Source organism: Prosopis cineraria, unplaced genomic scaffold (genome assembly GCF_029017545.1).
Source record: "Prosopis cineraria cultivar Desert tree isolate PC_DT_omini unplaced genomic scaffold, ASM2901754v1 PC12, whole genome shotgun sequence".
Classification (NCBI taxonomy): Eukaryota; Viridiplantae; Streptophyta; class Magnoliopsida; order Fabales; family Fabaceae; genus Prosopis; species Prosopis cineraria.
In genome coordinates this window covers 42,521,355-42,548,564 of record NW_026555343.1, presented here as the reverse complement: position 1 = coordinate 42,548,564, position 27,210 = coordinate 42,521,355, and the positions used below count along the sequence as shown (strand labels likewise).

General features: G+C 31.3%; 2 protein-coding genes and 1 pseudogene across 4 annotated transcripts; 2 read left to right on the top strand and 1 right to left on the bottom strand.

Moving 5' to 3' along the window:
• Positions 1-1,847: 1,847 nt before the first annotated feature.
• On the top strand, positions 1,848-2,989 carry LOC129289378 (putative cyclic nucleotide-gated ion channel 13; annotated as a pseudogene).
• A 10,359-nt stretch (positions 2,990-13,348) lies between these two features.
• LOC129287754 (cyclic nucleotide-gated ion channel 1-like) lies at positions 13,349-20,483 on the top strand. 3 transcript variants are annotated; one of them, XM_054923981.1, is made up of 10 exons: positions 13,349-13,605; positions 14,245-14,360; positions 15,330-15,903; positions 16,742-16,948; positions 17,032-17,231; positions 17,414-17,525; positions 18,714-18,950; positions 19,109-19,503; positions 19,722-20,025; positions 20,266-20,483. In XM_054923981.1, the coding sequence occupies exons 2-9, from the start codon at positions 14,332-14,334 to the stop codon at positions 20,023-20,025; spliced, it is 2,058 nt and encodes a 685-aa protein (XP_054779956.1). In that variant the 5' UTR covers positions 13,349-13,605; positions 14,245-14,331; the 3' UTR covers positions 20,266-20,483. The 3 variants fall into 3 exon arrangements, with proteins under 3 accessions (XP_054779956.1, XP_054779957.1, XP_054779954.1); XM_054923982.1 differs by lacking the exon at positions 20,266-20,483 and adding an exon at positions 20,126-20,221; XM_054923979.1 differs by lacking the exon at positions 20,266-20,483 and having other exon boundaries at positions 19,722-20,221.
• A 3,469-nt stretch (positions 20,484-23,952) lies between these two features.
• LOC129287760 (non-specific lipid-transfer protein-like) lies at positions 23,953-25,103 on the bottom strand. Its single transcript, XM_054923991.1, has 2 exons — positions 24,657-25,103; positions 23,953-24,346 (listed from the first exon to the last, which is right to left on the bottom strand). The coding sequence occupies exons 1-2, from the start codon at positions 25,043-25,045 to the stop codon at positions 24,325-24,327; spliced, it is 411 nt and encodes a 136-aa protein (XP_054779966.1). The 5' UTR covers positions 25,046-25,103; the 3' UTR covers positions 23,953-24,324.
• Positions 25,104-27,210: the final 2,107 nt, after the last annotated feature.

The window sequence follows — 27,210 nt, the reverse complement described above, 5'->3', positions numbered from 1 at the left end:
CCAACACTTCTCATCCTCCCGCCCTCTCTGCTCCATCTGCTGAAAACGACATTGGAGTAGGATGCTCTATGAATTCCTTCTCTTTCTGAACCTTCAATTTTCTCTGTATATTCTGCTTCTCTATTTCTAAATGAAACGTTCATTTTTTAAGGAAAACTTCCCCAAGGGATCCAAACTTGGTCAGAAATAACATTAACTACACTGTCGCATAAATTAAATTTGAATGATTTAATTTTAATTAATATTTCAAGAGTGTTGCATTTTTATTTATTTATTTATTTATTTATTTTTACGAATTGCTCATGTGAATCAGGGTTGCCAAAGGTTAAATTGTAATTTGAAACAATTATGTGGACTAAAACGGTAAAAGGCTGAGACTAGTAAAGTGACTGAAACGAATGGCCATAATTAGGAGCCTTGTGGATGAACATGAAATGGACTTGAAAGCTGGAGTTTCATGAATTTGAATTCGGTGAATGTATTTAATATAAATATTAAGTATCTATATCATTTAAATCATTTTAAATCAACATTTCAGATAAACTTATTTCTTCATTGATATCAAATCAAGCATATATTTATAACAATTAATTTGAATTTTAACGACTCAAATTGTATAGGTACTCAGTATCTGAATTAAGTATAGTCACTAAATTCAAATTCAGAGTTCATGACTCATAAAGAGTATGGTTTACTGATAATAGACGATAATTATTTTAAAAATTAAAAAAAGTTTTTATTCATACATACATACATACATACATATGCATAAAAACTTAGAAGGGTATGCAGAAAGTAGCACCCAAGCATTTGGCGTCACCTGAGGAAAGTAGATTGGAAGCATGATTCTTGTTAAAACCTAAACTTAGAAGACGACTCATGCTTACAGTTTCTACTATTTAATTGACTTGGTGTAACCAGGGTCTATGCATAAGTGGTGTCTGCAATCATATTTCAGAGTTGACCTTGATCATTTGTCGAATTATAATTAGAAGACGATAATTTAAATGTCACAGACAGAGAAGGTGTGAGAAGATAATTAAACAAACATGATGTGCAATGGCACTGCTGCCTCTTGATCCACTATTCTTTTACATCCCAGAAATTATATTATATTGATGGCAAGCCAAAATGCCTTGCTTTAGATAGGCCGCTGAACATTACCACCTCTGTTCTTTGCACATTCCTTGATCTTTTCTACATCATTCTCCACGTAATGTTTTGGATTCTAACTGGTTTTAACCCCCCCCCTTTTCTTTCTCTGGCTATAGCAAAAACATATTTCTCATCAAAATTCATCATTAACATCCTCTCAATTATTCCACATCCCCAGGTATATTTCTCAATTACTTTTTCATTTATTGTCTCTAGCACCCACCTAAAATATCTCTGCCACCACCCATTAAAGACAGTTATCTGTTAACATGTCATAATAAACTTTAATAGAGATCTCTGATTAAGTTAGCACATCTTCTTACTAGCTAAGTTATATCCTTGTTATAAAATTTACTTTAATAACGAACAAAGAAAGCCATGTATACAGTTGTATAGTTGGATCTCAATTAACCATGCATAGAATACAAGAAGTTATAATAAATTTGAAGTGATTTCAATTCCAAAGTTCAAGTCATTAATTAGGTGAAAATGTAGATATGAGCTTGCAATAATCCCCAACAATCCCCAAATGAAGGCATTTAAATGTGAGTAATTAATTTGCTGGGATTATTTTGATGCACAATGAAAAATTTGCCGTGGATTCAACTCTTCTGATTTCTCCTTTTTTTCAACCAAAAAAAAAAAAAAAAAAACAAAATAAACAGGTGTTTGTTTTAGTTATCATTCCAATAATGAATTCATTAGACCCATTAACAGCAAACGAATGTTTAGAGTATATAGTACTAGTCTAGTATGTCCCAAGAATTAATTTTTCGATCTATCCGTTCTTCAGGGAAGTAACTAAAACTTCTGGCATACTTGCTAAGAAAACATGGACTGGTATTGCTTATAATCTCCTTCTCTACATGTTTGCAAGTCATGTAAGCTGATTTTTATGATTCATGAATAAAATCTTATCTATGTTACTAGATATTAATTTCTAGGTGGGTAAGTAAATCTGGCATATACACATCAGGTGGTTGGCTCTGTCTGGTACCTACTTTCGGTATCAGAGATTCGATGTTGGAGGCAAGAATTGAAGAATGCTAATCTCTGCGACTACATACATGAGTTGTAGACACCGGAATTCAACTGTCATATCCCTTCTCAATAGTTCTTGTCCCTTCATTAATCCTGATGGGATTGACAGCCCTAGAGTCTTCAATTTTGGAATATTTATCGGTGCTCTAAGATCTCGTGTGATGGAATCAACAACGACCTTCCCTCAAAAGATCTTCTGCTTTTGGTAGGGTTTGCGCAACGTGAGGTTGGTGAACATATATATGTATATATTTAGTCTTGTTTGTTCTTCACTAATTATTCCCACGCTAGGTTCACATTTTATTACAGTAAATTATTGATGCTTGTAATATCCGAATGAAGGAAAAAGAATATATATTAATGGCCATAAACTTATTACCATATATTTTCTGCAGTTCTCTCGGGCAAAACCTCAACATCACTAGTACATTTACTGAGGAAATATGCTCCACTATCTTCATTTCCATCTTCGGGTTTATTTTATTCGCGTTACTCATTGGAAACATGCTGGTAATAATATTTATTTTGTTACCAAAATGTCGACAGACACAAATGTCATACTCATATCCAACTAAAATGGATTGACTTGGAGCATTTGGCTGTAAAATTAGAATTCAAAGGTGTCGTCTTACGATACCAAAACGTACGGATACATCTCATTTGCTAGTTTCTTTGATTAAATTACCGAAAGTAATCCATATGGGAGTGATAAATATGGTAATGAATGTTGAATCTCCCACGTTGAATAAATTCTTGAATTGTGTTGAATATTGCATTGCAGAGATATCTATAGTCCATGCAATCTATAGCTATTAGAGCTGAACAGATGAGGCTGCTGAACAACAGGAATATATGAACATTACAAATGGTTATGGGTGTCCTGCCGTATGCTGCCAGAGAACTTGTTTGGTTGGGGGGAAGGGAAGCCTCTCCCCTTGTTTGGCAAAGTGGAGGGGAGGGTAAATTTTAATGAATTTTCACAAAAATTAAGACATTGAAAAAACCTGATTTTCATTTGCATTTTGCAAGAGAATTTCTCAATCATTTTCTCTTCTATATTTCTATCAACAACTTGAAATAATGTGTTATTTCATCTTGCGAAACAGAGACCCTTGTAACTACTACTCATTTGTGATAGATTATTATAATAATGTTATTGAATACTTTTACTCGAAGAAGACTATATATACATGGAAAGATAAAAGGAAATAATAATTTTTTTTTGAAGGAATTAAGTTAAGGGGAAATGATAATAAAATTAATTTAAATTATGTAAATACTAAATTGATCCCATGAAGTGATATAATTTTTCTGGAGTCCTAATTCATGTTTCCGTCATTAGGGAATTATGAAAAATGACACTTTTACCCTTTATTTAAATTAAAAAAATTCACAAATTTTCATTCACAACTTTTGTTCATATATTAACAACTTTTGTTTTAAAATTCGTAACAATTTAATAGCTATTCACAAGTCCTAATATGTATCAGGTGTTGAAAATTTATAATTTTTCATTTACAACTTTTGTTTCTATATTAACAACTTTTATTTTTAAATTTGCAACAATTCAATAGTCATTTGCAACTTTGTATCTATAGGTCCTTATAATATTGAAAATTTGAAACTTTTCATTTACAACTTTTATTTTTATATTAACAACTTTTGTTTCTAAATTCGCAACAATTCAATAGTTATTTGCAACTTTGCATATGCAGGTCTTGATATGCATCAGGTGTTGAAAATTCATAACTTTCTATTCACAATTTTTGTTTCTAAATTTATAACAATTCAATAGTCATTCACAACATGTATATGCAGGTCCTGATATGCATCAAGTGTTGAAAATTTATAACTTTTCATTCATAATTTTTATTCCTATATTAACAACTTTTGTTCTTATGTTTGCAACAATGCAACAAGAAATTGTAATTTATTAGTACCCTCTGTAAATTAACTAAATCAGCAAAAATAAATTACCACTCTAATCAAAGAAATAACAACTTTCATTATTTTAAATGACAAGAAAATCTTGAAAAAGTGATAACTATCTAAGGTTTTGTTATCATTTACATGATCTATAACTTGTCCCAAAATACCTTGCAATCCTTTTGACAAAAATATATGAAGGGTTGAGTCTTCTAGTGTTATCCCTTCTCTTATCATTTTATCCTCACACTCTCCCATCATATTGTATTTTACCTTTAATATTTTTTACAAATGTCTCCCTATGTGGAAATAACAAAATAGTTCCTTTCCAAAACTAAAAGCAAAAAAAGTCATTGCTCATGTCAACCTGAAATAATAAAATAGTCATTCATCAATATGTCTATTTTTCAAATATCATAATCACATATATGTCATGTTTTATCCAACAACAATTATTCTTCTTATATTCACAACATTGTATTGGATATTCACAACTTTGGTTTATGCATTTACAGTACAATTAAAAATAATATATCATTTACCATTTATCATTTATCCATAAGTAAGTATCCATACTCACGTACAACAAAGAAAATGAAGACCACAATCATGAAAAAAAAATAATGACCTTAATCATTTATGTACATTAACCTATATCAACTTCAACTATCACATATGGGAGGAGAAACTTTCAAGAAGGAAAAGAAATTTACCCACATTCAGTATAGCTAATAGAGGAAAAATGATTGCTTACATATACCTATGTATAGTAGCTTAACGAAACAAATCACCCACGTACAGAAACTCAAAAAGAAATAAAGCAAAAGACAAGGAGAAGGAGAAGGACCAGAAGAAGAGCATGAATAAGAGAAGAAGAGGAGAATAAGAAGACGAAGCAGAGCCAAGAACGTGCGAGAATGATTTTGCATTTTGAGGCTTGAAATTTTTGTTTTATTTGAAGGTAATTTGGTCATTTCTTTTAATTTTCTAATGATAGAAAAATCTCATAGGACTCCAGAAGAATTATGTCATTTCATGGAATCAATTTATTATTTATATAATTTAAATTTAAATAGATTTTTTTATCATTTTCCTTTAAGTTAAAAAAAGTTCATCATATATCCTATAAAACTATAAGAAAATTAAATAAGAAATTAAATAAAATTAATTTAAGAAAATTAAGGAAGACATAAGATTATCATAATTAAATTCCCGACATCAGACAGGATTGATTTAAATAGAAAGATAAATGTGTATTATAACTAAAAAGGACTAAATTAAAGTGTTCAGTGAAGGCTAGCGTGTAGGGTTTAGATAAAGCACAAAGATAAGCACGATGTCGCGTCCCCTGCTGTCTGTATCTTTGTTTCTTTCTTTTCTTTCGTATGCCAATCAGATTCACCTTGTGAGTAATTATTAATGGATTGCTGACAGACAGAAAATGGCTTCACAAGCAAAGTGGACATTTCTTCTTTTAAGTAAAGCCAAAGTCCTTTCTTTTCTCTCAAAAAGCATGCTTTCAATTCATTCTTGTCAAGGATTTTCTTTCTCTATTTAGTATTTCTCTGATTGGTTTTACTGTACGTTTCACTACATCACGTAATATGATGATTAAACTAAACCTTGTTTAATTTATACATATAGGGGGCTTCGATACAGGTACGGCCTCGATTGGAGTCATTTCGACTTTCAAGTCATAAACAAATGTGGATTGAACTTTTGAGAAGTAAATTCGTCTTCCGCATTTAAAGTATCCAAAACCAATCATTGAAGGCTGAATCTTCAATATAAGAAATAAAATAATTTCTCTGTTCTAAAAATCCTCGGTTCCAAGCACACATCCCACCGTTATCGTGCTTAGTAAGCTAGTGGCCTCAGTCCCATGACAATGGCTTCTTGATGGCACATTGACCCCCTCATGGTTACGACTGTTGTCACCTGAACACTGCTTAAACCATTATTAGCGATGTTTATTGGCATAAAAAATATTATTTAATAATATTTAGTTTTTATCAAATCATTAATTTTCGGAGGCCATAAATTTTGGAAGTCTAATGGTAATTTTCTTTTTCAATCGAGTTCTTTTCTTTTCCTTTTCGACTAATATTCTTGTTAGTTTTTCCCAATGTTGTGTTTGACTGTTTGGTTTCTATAATTGACCTGTAATGTTGAGCATTCGCGAATCCGAAGCAGCGTCCCTCAACCTGGTCCATTCAAATTATCAAAATCTCATCAATTCACACATCACATAGTTATTAAAAATACATGTCAATAATTTATTGAACTTAAATAGAGACATACAATTTGTTTAAATTTTAACCCAATCTATTTAACAAAAAAATCATACTTAAATTTATAATTAAATTTATTTACATAAATAGGTTAAACTTATTTAGTCAAAATCTGACTTAAATCTTATCTATTTTCGCCTTGCATGATATTTTAAAATATTTATTTTTTATTATTTAAAAATAAATTGTTTACATATGTTTTTAATGGTGATGTGATGTGGATGTTGATAAAATTGTGACTATTTGAATGGACCAGATTTTGCTGCTGAGCTACGCTGAGGATCGTGGCAGCTGAGGAGATCCGATTCCGAGTATTGACTGGGTAAGAGCACAACACTGAGCTCTCTGCTTCAAAGCTCAGCCTCAGGGACATCCCTGAACGCTTCTCCGCCATTCTGAAGCCTTGGAGGATACACTTTCTACTCTTTCTGGCCTCTCTGTTCTGTAACGTAAAAAGGTCTAGCTAGGGAGATAGTAGAAACTGCAAAAAACAAAAAACAAAAAAAAACACTTGCAGAACAAGACTGGTGCGAACATGTGCAGATATGTGACCATAGACTTTTATGCCTTTTAAATTCAATTGTCCTTTTTGTCTGCTTGCTCCGTTAAGTGGGGAAAAAACTAGACACAACTTCATTTGAGAGTTCGTGACTCATAAATAGAATGGTTTGCTGTCGGCTATAAATGGCATGTTAATTTTATTTAAAGACTGATTGATAATAGATGATAATTATCTAAAAAGTTAAATTATTTTTTATGCGCGCGCACCCGTATATATAATGGATATGCAGAATGCATCACCCAAGTATTAGGCGTCACCTGAGAGAGTAGATTCGAAGGATGATTTTTGTTAAAACCTATAGCTAAACTCAGAAGACGACTTATGCTTACAGTTTCTGCTATTTAATTGACTTGGTTTATCCAGGGTCGATACATAATTGGAGTCTGCAATCATCTTTCAGAGTTGATCTTGATCAGTCGACGAATTGAAGCGATGATTTAAAAGTCATACCATTGTTGAGCGACTAATAATTAGAAGACGACTCCAGATAGAGAAGGTGTTAGAAGATAATTAAATAAGCATGAGACGTCAAGGCTGGAACATATGTCATTGCTAATGACATGCGTAATGGCACAATTGGCACTTGCCTGTTGATCCATTATTCTTTAACATCCCAGAGATTGATGGCAAGCGAAAATCCCTTGCTTTGGATAGGCCGTTCAAAATTACCGCTTGTGCTCTTCGCACATTCCTTGATCTTTCCTACATCATTCTTCATATTTCAGTTTCAAACGGGTTTTATTGCCCCTTCTTCTCGAGTATTTGGCACGGGTGAGCTCATTGATTCAATTCAAAAGTTTAAGTTATTAGATGAAAATGTAGATATGATGAGCTTCCAAATAATCTCCTACAATCTCTTCCCTACTTTAGGATCACTTTTCAAATACCAAGGTAGGAAAATGGAGGCATTTAAATTTGTAGTAATTTTCCGGGATTATATTTTGACGTCCAATGAAATATTTGCTGTGGATTCAATTACTTTTCTGATTTATCCCTTTTTGTTCAAATTTAAAAATAAAAATGGAATGTTTAAAGTATATAGTACTACTCTTCATTACTTCCCACTCTCGGTTCACATTTTATTTGCTACGAAATTAGCTTTTTAAGTATACTTTTCTGTTTCAAAGTTTTGTTAGATTTATTACGTTAAATTGTTAATGACTGCAATTCCGAATGAAGGAAAACGAACATATGTTAATGGCCTTGTATAAACTTATTCCTATATACCTCAACACCAGTACATTTATTGAGGAAATATGCTTCACTATCTTCATTGCCATCTTCGGCTTGATTTTGTTTGCGTTACTCATGGAAACATGCAGGTAATAATATTTATTTTGTTACCAAAATGTAGACAAACATAAATGTCATTCTCATATCCAACTAAAATGGATTGACTTGGAGCGTTTAGCAGTAAAATCAGAATTCGATGGTGTTGTCTCGCAATAATAAAATGTATGGATGCATCTCATCCGCTTATTTTTTTTTTTTATTGCATTTCCGAAACTTATCCATATGGGAGTGATAAATATGGTAATGAATGTTAAATCTCCCATGATTGAATAAAGTCTTGAATTGTGCTGAATACTGTATTACAGAGATATCTATAGTCCATGCAACCTTCAGCTATTAGTGTTGTATGTGTGTCAAAAATGTGCGTGTGTCAAAGTCTCACATTGACTAAAAGAAAGACTCTCCTAGTGTATATATACTAAGGAATGAAGTGGGCTAGTAAAATGGACTTGGAGAAAAAGTGACCTTGTGTACATAAGATAGGTCAACACAAGGCAACTGCAGTTGAAATTAGCCGATTCACTCCCCCTTGCGTGCAAGTTCAAGAGGCACTAGGTTCCTCTTACCAAATTACTTTTCCAAAAATAATTAAATAAATAATTATTTAGCTTACAAATGTCTCCGGATTAATGAATGCTAAACGTTTTCGGATTAATGGACGTGTATATTTTTTAATGTGTGTATAACCGAAGCATTAACCGGTGATTATGACCCAGCATTTTTGCCGCATGCTACCAGAGGACTTGAGGGAAAGAATCAGACGATATGAACATTACAAATGGCAACAACATGAGGGCATGGATGAGGAAACATTAAATAAAAAAAATTTCTCGAGATCTCAGAAGAGAAGTGCCACCTTTGCTTGTGTTTACTTCTAAAATTGGGTACCGACTTTAACTATCCCTCCGTAAGTATGTTTAACTAGCTTACATTCTTCTTGGTTCAATTAGAAAAGGTTTACCTCAGAATTCTTGTGTGTCCAATTATTTTTCCTGACACCTAAACATGCTTATTATGATTTGCTTCAGGTGCCAGTGTTCGAGAAAATGGATGAGCAACTGTTGGACGCACTTTGTGATAGGCTAAAGCCAGTACTTTATACAGGAAAGAGCTACATTGGATCAAATGCTCTTCATTTTGAGAGGAAACCTTTACACTATGACAACAAATGATGGAAGAACTGGTTTTTTCAACTCCGTCGTAATCAAGGCAGGTGATTTTTGCGGAGAGGAGCATTTAACATGGGCCTTGAACGCCCACTCCCCCGCCCGCCACTTTCTGCGTGTTGACCAGAGGAGGTTGCTCATAGATATTTTTCCATTAAAAAATGAATGCTTTTTTTAGTCAAAATTCATACCTTAATTTATCACATTATAAAATACTAATCTTTTTTATTAAACCTAACTCTGTCGTTCTTTTCTTTCTTTCTTTTACTTGATGCTCATCAAGTCAATCAATTCCAATATACTTTCTTTGAAGTTTATTATAAAACATCTTCTAGAAAAGATAGATGATCTTCATTTTAATTAACTTAATACAGTATTAATTAAATATTTTTAATATTATCTTTATTTAAAGTCCTTAATTATGAGAAAAATATAATGCAAATTTAAAAAAATTCATTTAATTACAGGTAAAATTAAAAATGTTTTTTAGGTAATTAAAGCTAATAATTGAACCACTTCTTAATTTCCATGAGTTGAGTTGATTAGATGTGACTTATAATAATGATTGGATGGAGGATATACTTAATACCAAAAGAGAGAACCACTTGTGTCAGACACTTAATATTCTGTTAGATTAGTTAGATTAGGCATTAATAAAATTTTTTATTGAAGTTGTATGGGTATTACTTACTTGCACAATATATAAATACTTCCTCCGTTTTTATTTATCAAAGAAATTGTTACTTTTAATTTTTTTTTATAAACAAAATCACATATCTCAATAAACATTTATTAGGAATTTCTTAAATTACCTCTCATAATTTACATTAATAAAAAATAATTAATGCATACTTATGTTAATTAACACATGATGTATGAGTCCAATTTTTTTTATGTTTAGATATAATTATTATAATTAATTGATTTTTGTAAACTGTATAATACTACTTTTTTTTCTTATATATAGAAATGAAAGGCGTATATGATTGCATTACTATGATCACCAATAATACTCAGCACTTCCAGTATTCCCTTTTCGTACTTGGTCACAACTTCATCAACCTATATATTAACATATATGATTCTACATTTCTATCAAACAACCTGACATGGTTCGTTATTTCGTCCTAGTAGCTACTCCTCATTGGTAATAGATTACTATATTAATGTTATTGAGAACATGTATTAATTTGTAAAAGATAAAACGAAATAATAATTTTAGGAGGAATTAAATCAGAAAATTATCATATATATCTGATGGAGGGACAGGGAAAATAAGGAAGGCATAAGATTAAATTGAAAAATAAAATAAAAGTCAATTTGTAAATTGTACAGATTGGGGAAAATAGGGTGGGCAAATAAAAGGAAGGTGCCGAGAGAGCGAGAGAGTACGGATGGGAACCATGCAAGGTATCCATCATTTGCACAGAACGCACAAAGGATGAGCACGAAGGCGTGTCCAATGGCTGATGGCTGGCTGTATCTTTCTTTCTTTCTTTCTTTGTTTTTTTTTTTTAATGCCAATCAGATTCGAGACCGCATAATTAATCAGTGGAGCATTGCTTCTTTTCATTAAAGCCAATGATATTTTCAAAAAGCAACCTTTAAACACATCTTCTTTGCATTATTGTCGAGGAGTTTCTTTCTCTATTTTGTACTTTTCTTTGTTTTAATGTTTCACTTTTATAATAGTTCATCCATCATATTAAATAATGGAGATGGATCTTCTTGTATATACAAGATCTTCCTATGTATGTATGTGTATATATATATATATATATATGGACTTTGTTACTTATCTGGCTTAATCTATATGGCCACAGTTAGAGTTAAAAATAAAACTCAAGCCTAAAAGGTTGGGTTTAAAGATTCTGTTTAAATATGGGTTCGGACTTTAAAATTAAATTTTTTAAAGTAACTGAATTTGAGAGCCTGACCTTGATAAGCCCTGTAAAAAAAAAAAAAGATTTAGGCTCGAGCGACCTTTCAAACCCTATTATATCATCATTATTATTATTTTCTTTGGCAGAACACACATTTAAGGTCAAGAAAAACCTGCTCGCCTGAAACTCTGATCCTACATTGTTATATTATTAATGTTAATTTATTGTAAAATTAATTTAATATAATTTAATAAATACCAATATACATTATAACATTTTTAATATTTTTTATTTTGTATAATTATTATGTTTATGTATTTGTACAAAATGAACTATTTTTTTTAATCAAGATTTAAACTTTCTTACTAGACTTTTAAATATTTTTTGTTTAATTTTAAAAATTATAAAATTTTTTATTTTTATTTAAAAATATTTTAATTAATTTATAATATTTATTTTTTTATTTTTTCATGATAGAATTTATGGGACAGACTCTGAGCTCTTCCCAGCCACGGCCTTGATCGAGTCATTTTGCCTCTCAAGTAATAAAGAAATGTAGCAACTCAAATTCCCATGAAACTTTTGAAAGTAAATTCATTTTCCACATTTAAAGTATCCAACACCAATCATTGAGGGCTTAATATTCAATAATTAAAATGCGTGCGCGCACAAAGAGAGACGGGTCTTGGGGTAAATTTCTCTGCAATTAATTCATACAAATTATATAAATTTCTCATAAATATTGTTAAAATTATATATTTTCAAATTTGAAATATATTCCTTTGGAATCGGAATATTATTTTTATTTGAATTGAATATAAAATGCGTATCAAAATTTTCCAATTTGACCAAATAAAAAGATGGAAATTTTTTAAAGATGATGAAAAAGAATTCAATTGGTTTGGTTTTCAGTAATTCAATGCATATATGTATTGGAAATCGCAGAGTATATTTTAGTAAAAACATTCAAAATTAACAGCATATCAATATCTTCGTATTTTATTGCTGGTAAAAAATTCTTTGTAGGGAAAGTGATAATGAAATCTCCTCAAATTATATAAATAATAATTGATATCTCAAAATATCATAATATTAATGAAGTCTCTAGAGACTTTTTTGTCAATAAATTATTTTTAAAAAAGATTATTTTACTCTTATTGATAAATTGTAATTTCGTGTTCAATTCTTGCAATTTTTTAAATAAAAGTTGTAAATAAAGTTTGTTAATTTAAAAATTTATTTATTAATAACAGAAACTATACTTGATAAATTGTGATTTCTTATTCAATTCTTACGATTTATAAAACAAAAGTTGTGATTCATTAAACAAAAGTTATGATTGAGTCTTGTTATTTTCAGTGAGAGTAAACTAGTCTTTTTTCTATAAAAAATTATTGACAAAACGGTCCCTAGAAATTTCATTGATATTATGACATTTTAAAAGATCAATTTATTATTTACATAATTCAAAAATATTTTATTATTATTTTTCTTTCGTTGTATTTTATAAAAAAAGTATGTATATTTAAAAATAAAAAATTATATATTTCTAGTCAAGTCAAGTCAAATCAAAGAGGAAAATAAAAACAATCTTACTTTAGTTTATCAATATATATATATATATATATAGTAATTGCTACATGCATGTGACAAAAAAAAACAAAACAAAACAAAACCTATGTGTGCATTGAGCACGTTCAGTTTGGGAGAGGTACTGAAAAAATAATTAATCTAAAGAGGAAATAAATTAAATTTTATATATTTTCACCCGTTCTGTATTCCTCTATCTCCCTTACAAAACACAGGATTTTTTTTGCTAATTAGATTGCTCAAGTCAATTATTAAATGTTGGCAGCATGAATTTTAAATTTTTTTTAAAAAAAATTCACAAGCATATTAATTATGATGTTGCATTGTTTTGGAGAAGGTGAATTTTCGTAGGGTCCCACATTCACATGGACATTGACACTGATGTTATCATAACGGAGCCACCCATTTCCTATTCCGTGGACTCATAAAGGCTGACTTCAATGAATCAATCTTCCTTCCCACACTCTTGCGTGGATTCAGTTTTTCAAGTCTAACTCTCTATGCAATTCAATGCTCAGCTTCAGACATCTCTGAACACTTCTCCGCCTATTTTCTCTTTAATTTGCTACACCATTCTCAAGCTCCTGTTTCTGGCCTCTCTGCTCTCGTTTGGTTCCCGAGAAATGGGAACGAAAAATGTCAATGGCCTTGGCAAAGAAAGACGTCTATGCTATTTGAACCATCTGCACATATTCCTGGTTGGTGTTTCCTTTTTCTTCAACTTTTTGCAAGTTTTTCTTTTTATTTTCATCTTGGTTTACTTACCCAAGAAAAAACTGAAAATATAGCATGGAACAAAATTTTCACCTTTCTGTACTTTCTCAAAAATCCAGACACAAATCTATGTATAGCCTTCGACTCTGATTTGCTGTTTTCTTCTATCTTATCTTCTGTAGTGATCATGCACGCATGTTTGGTAGTAGGTACTTCCATGAACTTCAATTTGATGACAAACTGCCCCAGTCAAATCTTTCAGCATGAAAGTTTTTTTGCTTTTCATATTCACCTGTATTTTACTGGTTGTTCAACTTGATTCATGTTTTCTTCATCTTGGTTTCTTCTATATCAGTGAATAGTCCTACTTAGTTTCAAATCTTTCTCCTTCCTTCTTTGTCTCTCGATAAATTGGTGTGTCCCATGTGATTAGCACTTGACTTGCTAGATTGACTTCATTGACTTAATCGTTAAGTTGTGCAAGTGTTACTGTGACCTTATCTTAAGAATACTTTTTTTTTTTTATTTAACAATGTAACTTTATTTTTTTCCTTTAGTTTCTTTCATGTGCAAGACTCTAATTTTTCAGAGACGTGACTCTTAACCGAAGTTGGATTTTGCAGGCCTGACCTGAGTCTTGTTCTGTACCCAATAAATTGCTTCTCTTTCTAAAGCTTAAATCTTCTCTTGGCTGAATAAGAGGGCTAATCATGGATGCCAAGGGGCAAAAAGTTGTGAGGTTAGTTTCTTTAATCATGGTTTTAACCATTATTATCCCACATATTACTCCATATATCTGTTACTTCCTTTTTTATTGCATTTTTTTTTTTACCTGAATATTTCTGTTGCTTTCTACTTCCTCTCTTGATGCGGTACGGTTGTACTGCCTGAGTCGTCTATTTCTAAATGAAACGTTCTTTTTAAGGAGAACTCCTCTTATGGATCCAAGCTTGGTAACAAATAAAGAAAAAATTAATTATTTAGTCTCTAATTTTGACTGGATTATAACTCCGTCCTTAAACTTTAACTCGTACAATTCAATTTTTATAGTTTCGACCAGTTACAACTCAGCCATTAAACTTTAATTCATTGCAATGCAACTCTGTCCATTTAGTTGTAATAAATTAAAGCATTAGTCATTGCAACTCAAAGCGACCACTAATGCTTCTCAGAGATATCATTGATTTTCTGAAGTTGGCTGACATCACATGCTTTTTAAAATTACTAATTCAGAACATCTTTGTAACATTGAGAAAACTGAATTGCAACTTGAACACGAGTGGTAACTTTGAAAGACACTTGTTGCAACCTTGGTTCTTCAGAGGAACTTCAAAAGATGTTTCTCTTCAAATAGAAGAGCTTGACACCAAACAGAGCAATTCACTCCCTTAGTTTGGTTACAGTATAAAATATGTCATTCCAAGTTGGTTAATAATTAACGTTTGATCATAGGACAAGACAACTGGCCCTTGATTTTCAACGACTCTGAATAAAACATATTAAGTGGACTTAAAATCATGAAGAGACATGAAAGACTGGTCTTCTTATTATCACAAATTGGGTCTACCGAGTATTCTTTCCCAGACTAAATCTGATGATTTTTGTTAAAGCTTAAAACTTGATTTCACATTGTTGGGAATAAGATGATGCTCACATATTGTTGGTACTTGCTGTTTAAGCTACTCGCCATGTTTACATTTCTATCTAGGTTTAAGGACTGGAGATCAGAATCATCTTTCAGTGTTGAGAACACAAATTCTACTGATGATGGATATCCTCAGAGAAAAATTAGACCAAGAGTAAGAGCTGTGTTTAAGAATATTAGAAGAAGACTCCAGAGAAGGTTTGAGAAGATTAAAACCTTGAGAAAACCTGTAAATGTGCATCCAGTAAGTGATGCAACACCTAAGAAATCGGCTTCGGGAAGGAAGATTCTTGATCCACAGGGGTCTTTCCTTCAGAAATGGAACAAGATTTTTGTGATCGCATGTGTACTGGCAGTTTCTGTGGATCCTCTGTTCTTTTACATCCCAGTTATTGATGACGAAAAAAAATGCCTTGCTTTAAATAGCAACTTGGAGATTACTGCCAGTGCTCTTCGTACATTCTTTGACCTTTTCTACATTCTCCACATAATATTTCAGTTTCAAACGGGTTTTATTGCCCCTTCTTCTCGAGTATTTGGTAGGGGTGAGCTCATTGATGATCCTCATGCCATTGCAAAAAGATACTTATCTTCATACTTCATCATTGACATCCTTTCAATTATTCCATTTCCACAGGTATCTCCCTCTTCTCATTCTGAAAGGCTTCCTTATATGCCAGTTGAAGTTACTTGACCCTTTATCTTGCGTAACTTGTAAACATGTGATCAACTCATACAGTGAGTTCAGTGAATTTAAAGCCTTGAGAATCATAAAGGCAACGAATATTCCTTTATCTTTGTCAAGTATCACTTTATGTCCGAAGTTTTTAAGTGAAGGCATGTGAATGTCTCTTATTATAACTTCTGACACCTTACTTCACAAGAAGTTTATTGGACTGTAGACAAAACACGAGCACACGGACTTTGCAATGAAATTAGATTTAAATATGAAGAATGAGAGGGGTAATGAACACACCCCTAAGTATCTGGCCATAGAAATTTTGATACCATGTCAAAAGATGGCTTCAGATGCAATGCCCTACTTAGTACTCCCTCTGTCCTATTTTACAAGACATTTTTTTTGGGGGGTAAAATTGCAAATACCAATGAAGTCAATTAAATACAGTTTGGAATTTTAATTTTTCCACAACGAAATATAAATTTCTGAAAACACCATTCATTTAATAAGGGAGAAAGAAAGAAAGAAATTTCAAGAGTGGGATGACGAGAGGTAATTTTTAGAATAAGCTTCATCAATGAATCATTGTTTTTTTTTTTTCAAAAACATCTTATGTTATGGAATATCAAATCATTCAAAAAAAAAATCTTATAAGATGGGCCAAGGGAGTATTTTCCTATGTGGGGTATCATGGAAGCAAAGTAAAGGCATTTGTTGTCATGTTTTTTCCGATTCACTTGATGCGCTAGACATAATTTGCTGTTGTTTTTATCACTTTTTATGTTTACTTATTCAGGTGGTTATTTTGGCACTCAGACATTCAGTTCCACGTCCATCTGTAGAAAAGGACTGGTTAAAATATGCAATAGTAATCCAATATGTCCCTAGATTTCTTCGGATCCATCCATTATTCACAGAAGTAACTAGAAATTCTGGCATATTGACTGAGACAGCATGGGCTGGCGCTGCTTATAATCTCTTTCTCTACATGCTAGCAAGTCATGTAAGCTAATTTTTCTGCTTATTGTCTATAACACAAGACATCATACTAGATTCCTTGATCACCGTGTAAATGTGGGGTACCAGGTGGTTGGAGCTTTCTGGTACCTGTTTTCAGTAGAATCAGTGCTTCGATGCTGGCGCAGATTCAAGTGTCACTTCGAGGATCCTGACGAAATTGGTTTTGGAATGTACACCGACGCTTTAAAATCTCATATTGTGGAATCAACAATGGATTTTCCTCAAAAGATCTTCTTCTGCTTTTGGTGGGGTTTGCGCAATGTAAGGTTGTTCAGTGATCTATGTTCTTGACTTCGCATGCAAGGCCCGCATTTATAAACTCCAGATCTGTATACTTATCTTAGTTTTTGGCCTCTTTAAGTTTTTATGGATTCATTGATATGTGTGTGACATGTTTATGAAGGAATGAACATGCTAAAAGTCCAACATTTTTCGCTATGTTCTGCAGTTCACTGGGACAGAATCTCAAAACAACTACATATGTAGGGGAGATCATCTTTGCTTGCTTCATCGCAATTTTTGGGTTGGTTCTGTTCTCATTACTCATTGGAAACATGCAGGTGATTATTTACTAGAATTATAAGATCAAATTCACCAGCACCGTCCAACTAATAAACTAACTCAAACAACAACAAATCTCACCTCATTAAATGAGATTGATTAAATGGATTGTATCACACTGTTGTATTTTACCTATTTGTATTAGCAAGGTTAAAGTTCACAGTTGTCTTTTCACAAACATTTGTTATTAAAAACTGGTCTATGTTAAAGTTTTACGTTTATCATAAACTAAGACTTATCACTTACACCAAAATAATTTAATCTACTTTGAAGGACTAACCACACACTAATATAGTTGTGACTAATTATCTAGTGATTCAACATGAGACTATCATTAATCTAATATTTTCCTTACTATTTTTCCTTTCCTTTCTTTTTCTTTTTCTTTTTAATATTAATTATTTTAGTTTCAAATAGGCCCGGCCCTTGAAACTATATTAGGGTTTTACCAAAAAAAAAAAAACTAAACTAAACTAAGACTTGTTACTTACACTAAGATAGCTTAAGTTGCTTTGAAAGGACTCATCATACTTATATAATTGAGATTAATTGTCTAATCACTTGACATGGCACTATGATATATCTAATAGTTAATACTGCTCATTTTATTTTATTCACTAAAAGCTAACAAGATTATGTCCTTATTAGCAAATACTCCCCTAATCTTTTTTACAAGTCATTTCTAATTTAAAATAATAAAATTATTTTAAAAATAAATTACTTTCTAATTTTATCCCTAAATTTTAAAAAGAGTTATTTGAAATGTGGAAAGAGTTTTCTTGAGAATTGAAATAGTCAACTTCTTTTCAGAATTTGTTGGAAAGTAGTTTTCGAATTGTGCATCAAAGGTTAAAAAAAAAAAAACAAGGCAAAGTGACTTATATAAGGACCAAGAAAATCTTCTAGAATTTGATCGATAAAAAGGACCGAAAGGAGCAACGTTTAATTCACGCCAAAAGAGGTGGGTGTAGATTGAGCGATTACTAACGAGAATGAATGTTTCAAGTGATGAGGTTTACTGACACCCCACTTGAGTAAACTTCTATTGGGTCTATTTACCTATATATATTGAATGTAAGGAGAGAATCTAAGAATATAATGATCCATATATTCCATTGGGAACCAAGTATTCATCATTCTGAAAGTTGTGAATATAACTTATTGGGTTGTTTTGAATATAATTACAGAAATATCTGCAATCTGTAACTGTCAGAGTTGAAGAAATGAGAATCAAGAGGCGAGATGCAGAGCGGTGGATGTCCCACCGTATGCTGCCTGAGCACTTGAGGGAAAGAATCAGACGGTATGAGCATTACAAATGGCAAGAAAACAGGGGAGTGGACGAGGAAACATTGATCCACAATCTTCCTACAGATCTCAGAAGAGACATAAAGCGTCACCTTTGCTTAGGTTTACTTAAAAAAGTGGGTATCATGTTTAACCATCTCTCCCTCATAAGTATGCTTAACATGCTTACGTGCCTCTTATTCGTTCACTTGGACAAGGTTTGGCTAAGAATTTTTCTGTGTCCAATTATATTTTCCCTGACATCTGAACAGGCTTATTATGATTATTGCTTCAGGTTCCACTGTTTGAGAAAATGGATGAGCGGCTATTGGATGCACTTTGTGATAGGCTGAAGCCAGTACTTTATACAGAGAAGAGCTACATTGTTCGAGAAGGAGATCCAGTGGATCAAATGCTCTTCATTATGAGAGGAAACCTTGCTACTATGGCAACGAATGGTGGAAGAACTGGTATTCTCAATTCCTTTGTAATCAAGGCAGGTGATTTCTGTGGAGAGGAGCTTTTAACATGGGCCTTAGACCCCAACTCGTCCTCAAATCTTCCCATTTCAACCAGAACAGTAGAATCTATATCAGAAGTTGAAGCCTTCGCTCTCATGGCTAATGACTTGAAGCACGTTGCTTCCCAATTCCGACGCCTTCACAACAAACACATCCAGCACACTTTCAGGTCAGAGCTATCAGCCATGCAATCACGTTTCTTCCTGTTTATATACTTGATGATGTGTTATCTTCTCTATTTATGGAATATTGCTGCAGGGAAGAACGTAACACAGTTTGTAGAAACCAAAGCCTTCAAGTTTTCTTCTTTATCTCAGCCTTAAAGTGTATCTTGAATTTAAGATAGAGATGTGAGGTTCATAATGTAGTTCACTGCTTTTTCTTCAGGTACTATTCCATGCAATGGAGGATATGGGCTGCCCGTTTCATACAAGCAGCTTGGCGTCGCCACTGCAAAAGGAAGATTGAGAAATCATTACGTGAAGCTGAGTACAGGCTACAAAATGCTTTGGCAAATGAGGAAGGTCCGTCTCCAAGTTTTGGTGCCACCATATATGCATCAAGGTTTGCTGCCAATGCGTTACACAACCTGAGAAAAAATAGGGATCGAAACAAAAGAATGCCTCAGAGATTGCTTCCTCTTCTGCCTCAGAAACCAACTGAGCCTGATTTCACTGCTCAAAAGCTTTAGGTGGGGTGTCAGTTTTTTGTTGTGATATTTGTGCATATGTTGCATGCACTCAACAAATTTGTGTGTATATGGATATTGAAGCTTGCAAGTGTTGTTGCAGAATTCCTGCAACAAAAATATATGACTGTGAAAAATGCTATGAAGACTTGTGATGGTTTGCTTTCCAAAAATAAAGTGCGCATGAGATCTTTCTTTCTTTCTTTAGTCTCACTATTCTTATCTCTTACTCCTTTTTCTCAGAATTGCCACGAAAAAGCGCGAGAAAATATTCATGCGAGTGAAACATCCGTTGTTCATATCGTTATCCTTGGATTCATCTTCCGAGAAAAAAGCTTGAAAAGGTCTATTGAGGTTGGGTGCTTCAAACATTGTCACAGTAAAGGCTATATTATATTAATGATTTTGTGACCTAGTCACACTTCTTTTGTAAGTGAGGGGTGATTCAGCTTGTAAATTTAGGCAGAACATAATTATTAGTTCATATAATTTTATTAAATTTTACTTTTAATTTCAGTAATTTTTTTTCTCTAGTGTTTTCAATTCTTATAAAAAATGAAAATAATAAAGCTATAAAAACTTAAAAAGCATACGTCACACTATCTTATTAAAACTATAGAAATTAAAAAAAAGTAAAAAAATTACAAAAATTAAAAGTAAAATTCAAAAAAATTATAGAAATTGATAATTGTGTAAAATACTATTGATCCATGCATTTCCATATGCTTGTACTACTAGTTAAATTAAATTATTTAATTTATTTGGTACTTCATAGTATATGATAGTAATGTCAAAACAAAACACTACTGATACATATAGAAAATTTTATAATAATAGTGTCCGATCATACTTAAGCAAGTAACAACAAAGGTCTGTTGATCAGACAAGCCAAGCAATTGGACGACGCAATACATTAACCGGGCAAGTTATTACATAGATAATTTTTTTTATTGAGTTAATTATGGATACTAAGATTATTTATAGCAAGTTTATGGCTCCATGTCATCCACCCTAGATTCAAAGGCTAGCCTCCAAGACCGCTAAGAGAAGTTGTTATTATCTTTCAAGTTGCTACGTAGGAAAACACTAACACACAGTGTAAAGATCATGAGTTTTTAAACTGTAGAAACTTGATTGCACACAGATTAATATTTTTTTATTAGAAATAATCTTATTCAAAATATTGTTAGATATTAAAAATGTGGGAATTTGAACTTTGTTTGTCAAGTTGCAAGGGACTAACCATTTCTGTCCAATACTCCAATCAAGTTGTTGTAGAAACTTGAAAATATAGATGTAAATATATAGCTCGAAGAAGAAAGCCTTACTTGGAGCCATGCTGCTAGTCACATGCTTGTACAGTTCTTGCCTTGCTATATGCGCCATCTCGATCGGTGTTATGTTTGATGTGTGAAATGAAGAAATAAGGAAACACAACGGCCACTTTTCAGAGTGATGATGTTGCCTTTGTCTTGGTGTTTTGTTTCAAAAGTTCAGTGACTTGCTTCTACGAAACCCAGTGTTCTAATATATTATAGGGTTAATAAATAAATAAGATCCTAAGCTACTATTCAAAAATCACTCTGAATCCTAAACTCTTAAAATATGCAAAATAAATTTTAAAAAAAATTTTAAACTTTTAAAATTATAATGAAATAAACTCTGATCGTTAACTTTTTTAACATTGTTAATGTTCACACGAATATTATAACAGTCAAGATTAAATTCGTAGAAAAATAAATCCTGAACAGTACCTGTATGGACAGTAAATATGTTAAAAAGTTAATAATCAGAGTTTATTTTAATATAAATTTAAAAGTTTAGAGTTTATTTTACATATTTTAAAAGTTTAAGGTTCAGGATGATTTTTGAACAGTTGTTTATAATTTGCTCATTAACCCTATATTATATATATCATCACCCTGAGATATACTTTAATAATAATAATACGGCATGGGAACAGGTTCTTTTTGTAATTAAAAATTGGGGTAAAATACATTGACTTTTCTCCTGCTTTTATAAAATTATAAACACCTCTTCTCTATTTTCAAAATCCAACTTTTTATTCTAATTTTATAATTTTTAGTCCAATTTTTTTTACATTATAAAGAATATTTTGGTAAATATTCTAATATAAATTATAAATATCAATGATTAATTTATCCCTCGTTATGATATTAAATCCATAATTCAGTAAAGTTTCCTCATCTATAGCGATTGAGGTATTTTTCACCACCATATACATATTGGTTTAAAAAGTTTAAAATTTAAATTTTTTATATTAATATGAATGTTAAAATAAAAAATTTTAAAAAGTTTTAAACATAAAATTAATCAATTTTAAATATGACAAAAAATTCAAAATATTTGCATTAAAATTTTTAATAACTTATATGATTTGTAAATATTTATATTAAAGAGAGGTAATTTGATAAATATATATATATATATATATATATGATTTAACAATCAATTAAATTAATTGATAATTAGATGAGTAAAAATGGAATCTTAAAAAAAAACACACACACACACACAGAGGAGGTCTATATATGTATCATAACTTTTAATTTTGAGGGAAATTTATGCAAGTTTAAATGAGAGGTCTCTGTATTAATTAATTATATAGGTTAAAATAAATGGGAAAACAGTGTATGTTACTCAAAAAATTGGCTACATGGCTTGAAAATGTACTGTGTTCCTTGTCAAGTTTTAAATGTGAAGGTGATTATTTTCATATAGGTCAAAGCTCATATAAGTTAGTCAAAATTTTATGAGAAAAAACTATTAAAAGTGGCGCAATGGTGACCATTGTGAATAATTTGCATGAAGTCTTGAAGTCCAATTTTTTTGCTGGCTAGTGATGAGAGATTGATGCGCCAAAAAAAAAAAGTGGATTTAGAATGTTAACAAAACATCCCCAATCAAACATATCCTAAAAGTGGGATTAGAATCTTACAACAAAAAAAAAATAGTGAATTTAGAAAGAAAAAAAGAAAAGAATTTTGAAATTTCAAACTTTACAAATTATCAGCTTTAATTATTAAACCAAAAGGATTATTATGGGAGCCACGCATAGGTACGCCAAGTATGAAAGGCTTCTGAAATGGTGAACATTTGCAAGATTTCAAACCTTCACGTAGTAAGATCCTCTTTCTGTCCCTTCGGGGACATCTCATAAAAATGAGTAAGTAAGATCCTCTTTCTCGTTTTGTTGCACCAAGCGGCTTAACCATTGACATTTTATTCGTAGTTAAAATTTGGAAGCCCATTATACTTTCTATTAATGATCGATGATAGTCTTTTTACTTGTATATATTTTCTTCGTTATTGATTTGCTTTTCCTTAATTTGCAGAATTATCACTGGACCAAACTAAGATAATGGGTTACCATGTCAAATTACAAATAGTCAGATTCTTTTTTTCCTCCAAACATCTTATATATTCTCTTCCGGTTAGAACTATTGATTGTTGAATGAAATTTTATGAAATGAAAAGTTAGAATCATGTAAGAATCACACTAACAATGATAGGTGAAATCCATTTATATCTATCACTCTCCCTCTGTTTTTAACTCTCTGTTTTTTCGGTCTCGATCGCCACATCTCTTTTTTCTTTCTTTTATTTTTTTGATAAACAAAGGTGTTTGATTTATTTGAAGGCTACCTAAAGATGAATGGACCACGATGCTTGATTGTTCGTACAGATAATTTTTACATTATTAGAGGGAAGAAACTCAGAAAGTTCATTAAAATTACTTTAATCCATTATTATTCTCATCGACCGTGAATTATCATCTAGTTACTAAATAAATATACTTATCCAATATTTACTTTTTTTTTCTTGTTAACGCACCAGCTCTTGTTAGGATAGGAGGGGAGGGAACATGAGAGGACCTGCTCTCCTTTGTAATGCCATATAGAACACTGATATTGATATACATATAGAAAATTTAATAATTATAGTCAAAGAGCATACTTGAGCAATTGGCAACACAGGTTCCGTTGACCAAAGCAAGTTAAGCAACTGGCAACACAGCATTCCGTTGACTAGGCAAGTTACGTGGATTTTTTATTTTTTTGAGAGTAATTATCTATCCTCATATTATTTATAGCAAGCTTGTTGATTCATGTCACACTAGCCTTTCGTTTGAATAAGGAAAAAAAATAAAGAAAAAAGAAAACTAGAAAGAAAGACTCTTAAAAATAGTAAATAAAATTTACTATTTTTTAAAATTTTTTCTCCTATTTCTTTTTTTTTCTGTTTTTTTCCCACTTCTTCTTCATCCAAACCAAGCCTTATTCAAAAGCCACCCTCCACAAGCCTGCATAATTGAAAGAGAATCTTTTCAAGTCATCGTGTAGGCAAAACACACTAACGTATTAAAATTTTGATTAATCATTGAACCCTTTAAAATATTGGTTCAAGGGATTAATGATTAAAATCATAATCAAACCATGATCAAATTGATCATAAACAAAACATTTTATTAAACCTCAAAACATTGACTCATGGTTTACTAGTTCAACCGGTGAGTTAACTAGAGCAGTTTTTCAATACTATGCAATTAATTATGAGCAAGTTGTAGAAACTTGATAACAGAGATGCAAATATAGTTAGGGAAAAAGGCTTACTTGGAACAATCAGTGTTCTTACTAATGGCAGGAAGGGAGAAAGGGAAGCCACACTGTTTAGGAATCATAGGAATGCGATTAGGATCATATTTGCCCACTAGGGAGAGTGCTTGCTTGATGCAGTTGCACGCAACAACCAGGTCTTGTTTGGCTCTTGACTTCTCGTTGATGATCTTGACGCCATTGCAGCAGCCTTCAGAAGGCTTGGAATTAGTTCCCATCAAGTATCGACGACAAGGAGTGATCGCCGGAATAAGTTGATTGCACGAAACTGCTGCCGCCGGCGACCCATGATGCTCAGCTTCAGATGTTGATGATAACAGTACAACAATGGCCATAACCATCATGGCTACCAGGCGAAACATGGAAGAAGCTCCTGCCATTTTCATTGATTATATTGTTGAAGAAATTCACCACAGCGTACGTGTTTTTGAGGGAACTAGTTCGCTCGCTGCTTGACACGAGATTATGCATTCCTGAAGAATGAATATATGTAGAGAGATTGGTGAGTGCATACATTGAAATTAAGGAATTGTAACGGCCTCATTTCGGAGTGATGGTGTCTTTGATTTTTGGTGCTTTGTGTGAAAAAGTTCACTGACTCTTGCTTCTACGAAACTCGGTCCTCTGATGATAATATATAGTGCCGGATGGGATTTTATCAATGATCAACTTTTTGTTGGTTAATATTATGATTTTGTAAAAATATATTCAAACATTTTTATTACATGCCAAAATTAATTATCTACTTAAAATCATGGTTTTTTTTTCAAAGTATTCAAACAGCCATAATATATCATGACTCTGGAATAATTTCTTCACACTTCCATTTATTTTCTTACAAGACATTGCCTTGAAAAAGAAAGAGAATCATATAATTATGTGCAAAATTTACTTTTCTGCTCTTTCTAATTATTATTTTTTTAATTTCTTTAAAATAATAAATTATGATTAAATAATGGCTAAAATATATTTTTAGTTATCTAATTTTATATAAGATTTTAATTTAATTTTTTAATTTTATAAAATATCTTTTCAGTCCTTCAACTCCAACATCGTTAACTTTAAATGATTATTTTTTATATCATTTATTGTTATTTAAAAAAATAAACTTAAGATATTCACATTTTGAGTATATTTTTTCAATATTTAAAAGTTTAATGTAAATTTTTTTTTGTAAAGAAACTAATAGTGTTAAAATTAAAAGATTAAAAAGATATTTTATAAAATTAAAAAATTAAAATAAAACCTTATGTGAAGTTAAAATACTAGGTACATTTTAGCATTAAATAATTGAAGCAAGTAAGAAATTTTTATCTTTGGCCCAAAAAAAAAACAAGTTTTTTATGAAATATCAAAAGTTTAGTTTATCTTGGTAATTTTTTTAATATAAGGCCATGAAAAATCCATGTTAAATGATGATAAGTCATGTTAGAGTACCAAAAATTTTTACACTCATTGGGAAATATCAAAAATCCTAACATCTAAATTATCATTTAAAATTTGATGTGCAAGCAAATCAGTTCATTTATTGACTTTTTAAAAACATGATCAAACATGATTATTCAGTTTCTCATAATAAATTTCCTTATTTTCCTAATAATTTCAATGAGGGGGTGGGTAATAAATAGAAAGTTGTTAGTAAATATATATATATATATATATATAAGTGAGACAACAAGAGACTGGAGAGCCTGAGACGGACATGGGAAGTTCCTAAGTTGCTTGTGTAAATAAAGAAATGAAAACGGAATATTAGCTGCGGATCTTCTCATCGGAGGGCTTCTAATAATATTGTTTTGTTTTTTTTTTTTTTTCTTGCAATAGATGTTCTGATTTTTGATATTTCATCTCTGGAGTTCAGAAATCTTTCGTAATCTAATATGACATCGTTTATTTTTTTCCCTTGTACGGTTTATCAATAGCGTTTTACTTTAAAAGGGCTAAAGGCAAAACATCCGTTGACCATTAAAAAAACGTAAACAAAGATACAAAAACATTCATAAGCCTTTCTTTTTTAAAAACTTTCAGTATTCTAAAGTCAATAATAATGATATATTATTACTCATTAATTTTATAAAATAGGACCACTTTTTCTAATTCATTAAATTCTAATCCTAGATTTTTACGGCCAATGTCAAGTTATTTTAACAAATTGAAAAAGGTTAGAGCCGATGATTTAAATAAAACCAAATAAGTTAACTCAAATAAGCTGAAAAAAACTTTATGACCAACCTTGATAGTTTATAAAATTTTCTCTTTTTTTCACTTATTTGCCCAAATAAGCCGGACAAAATTTAGGCCCAACTCAAACTAAAAAAAAGTTGAGGTAATCATATTTTTTATTATTAATGAAATAAAATAAAAATTAAAAATGTCAATTTTTAAGATAAAAATTGAAATTGATTAAAAATAAAATAATACTTAACAATTCAAATATTTGGACCAGGCTAAATAAGCCTGAAAGCTTGAGTTATTAGGGGTGAACTTGACTAGATAACCTTTTTTTATAAGGTTAAGATATCCATGTACCATTGTTAATTTAAACATACCA

Bases quoted from the DNA above. Each gene is read 5' to 3' on its own strand.
- LOC129287754 (XM_054923981.1), top strand. From the start codon at position 14,332: ATGGATGCCAAGGGGCAAAAAGTTGTGAG. The intron at 16,949-17,031 runs GTAAGCTAATTT...GTGGGGTACCAG, and splicing joins TCTACATGCTAGCAAGTCAT to GTGGTTGGAGCTTTCTGGTA. The intron at 19,504-19,721 runs GTCAGAGCTATC...CTTTTTCTTCAG, and splicing joins CACATCCAGCACACTTTCAG to GTACTATTCCATGCAATGGA.
- LOC129287760 (XM_054923991.1), bottom strand. From the start codon at position 25,045: ATGAAAATGGCAGGAGCTTCTTCCATGTTTCGCCTGGTAGCCATGATG. The intron at 24,347-24,656 runs GTAAGCCTTTTT...TCAATTATGCAG, and splicing joins AAGAACACTGATTGTTCCAA to GCTTGTGGAGGGTGGCTTTT.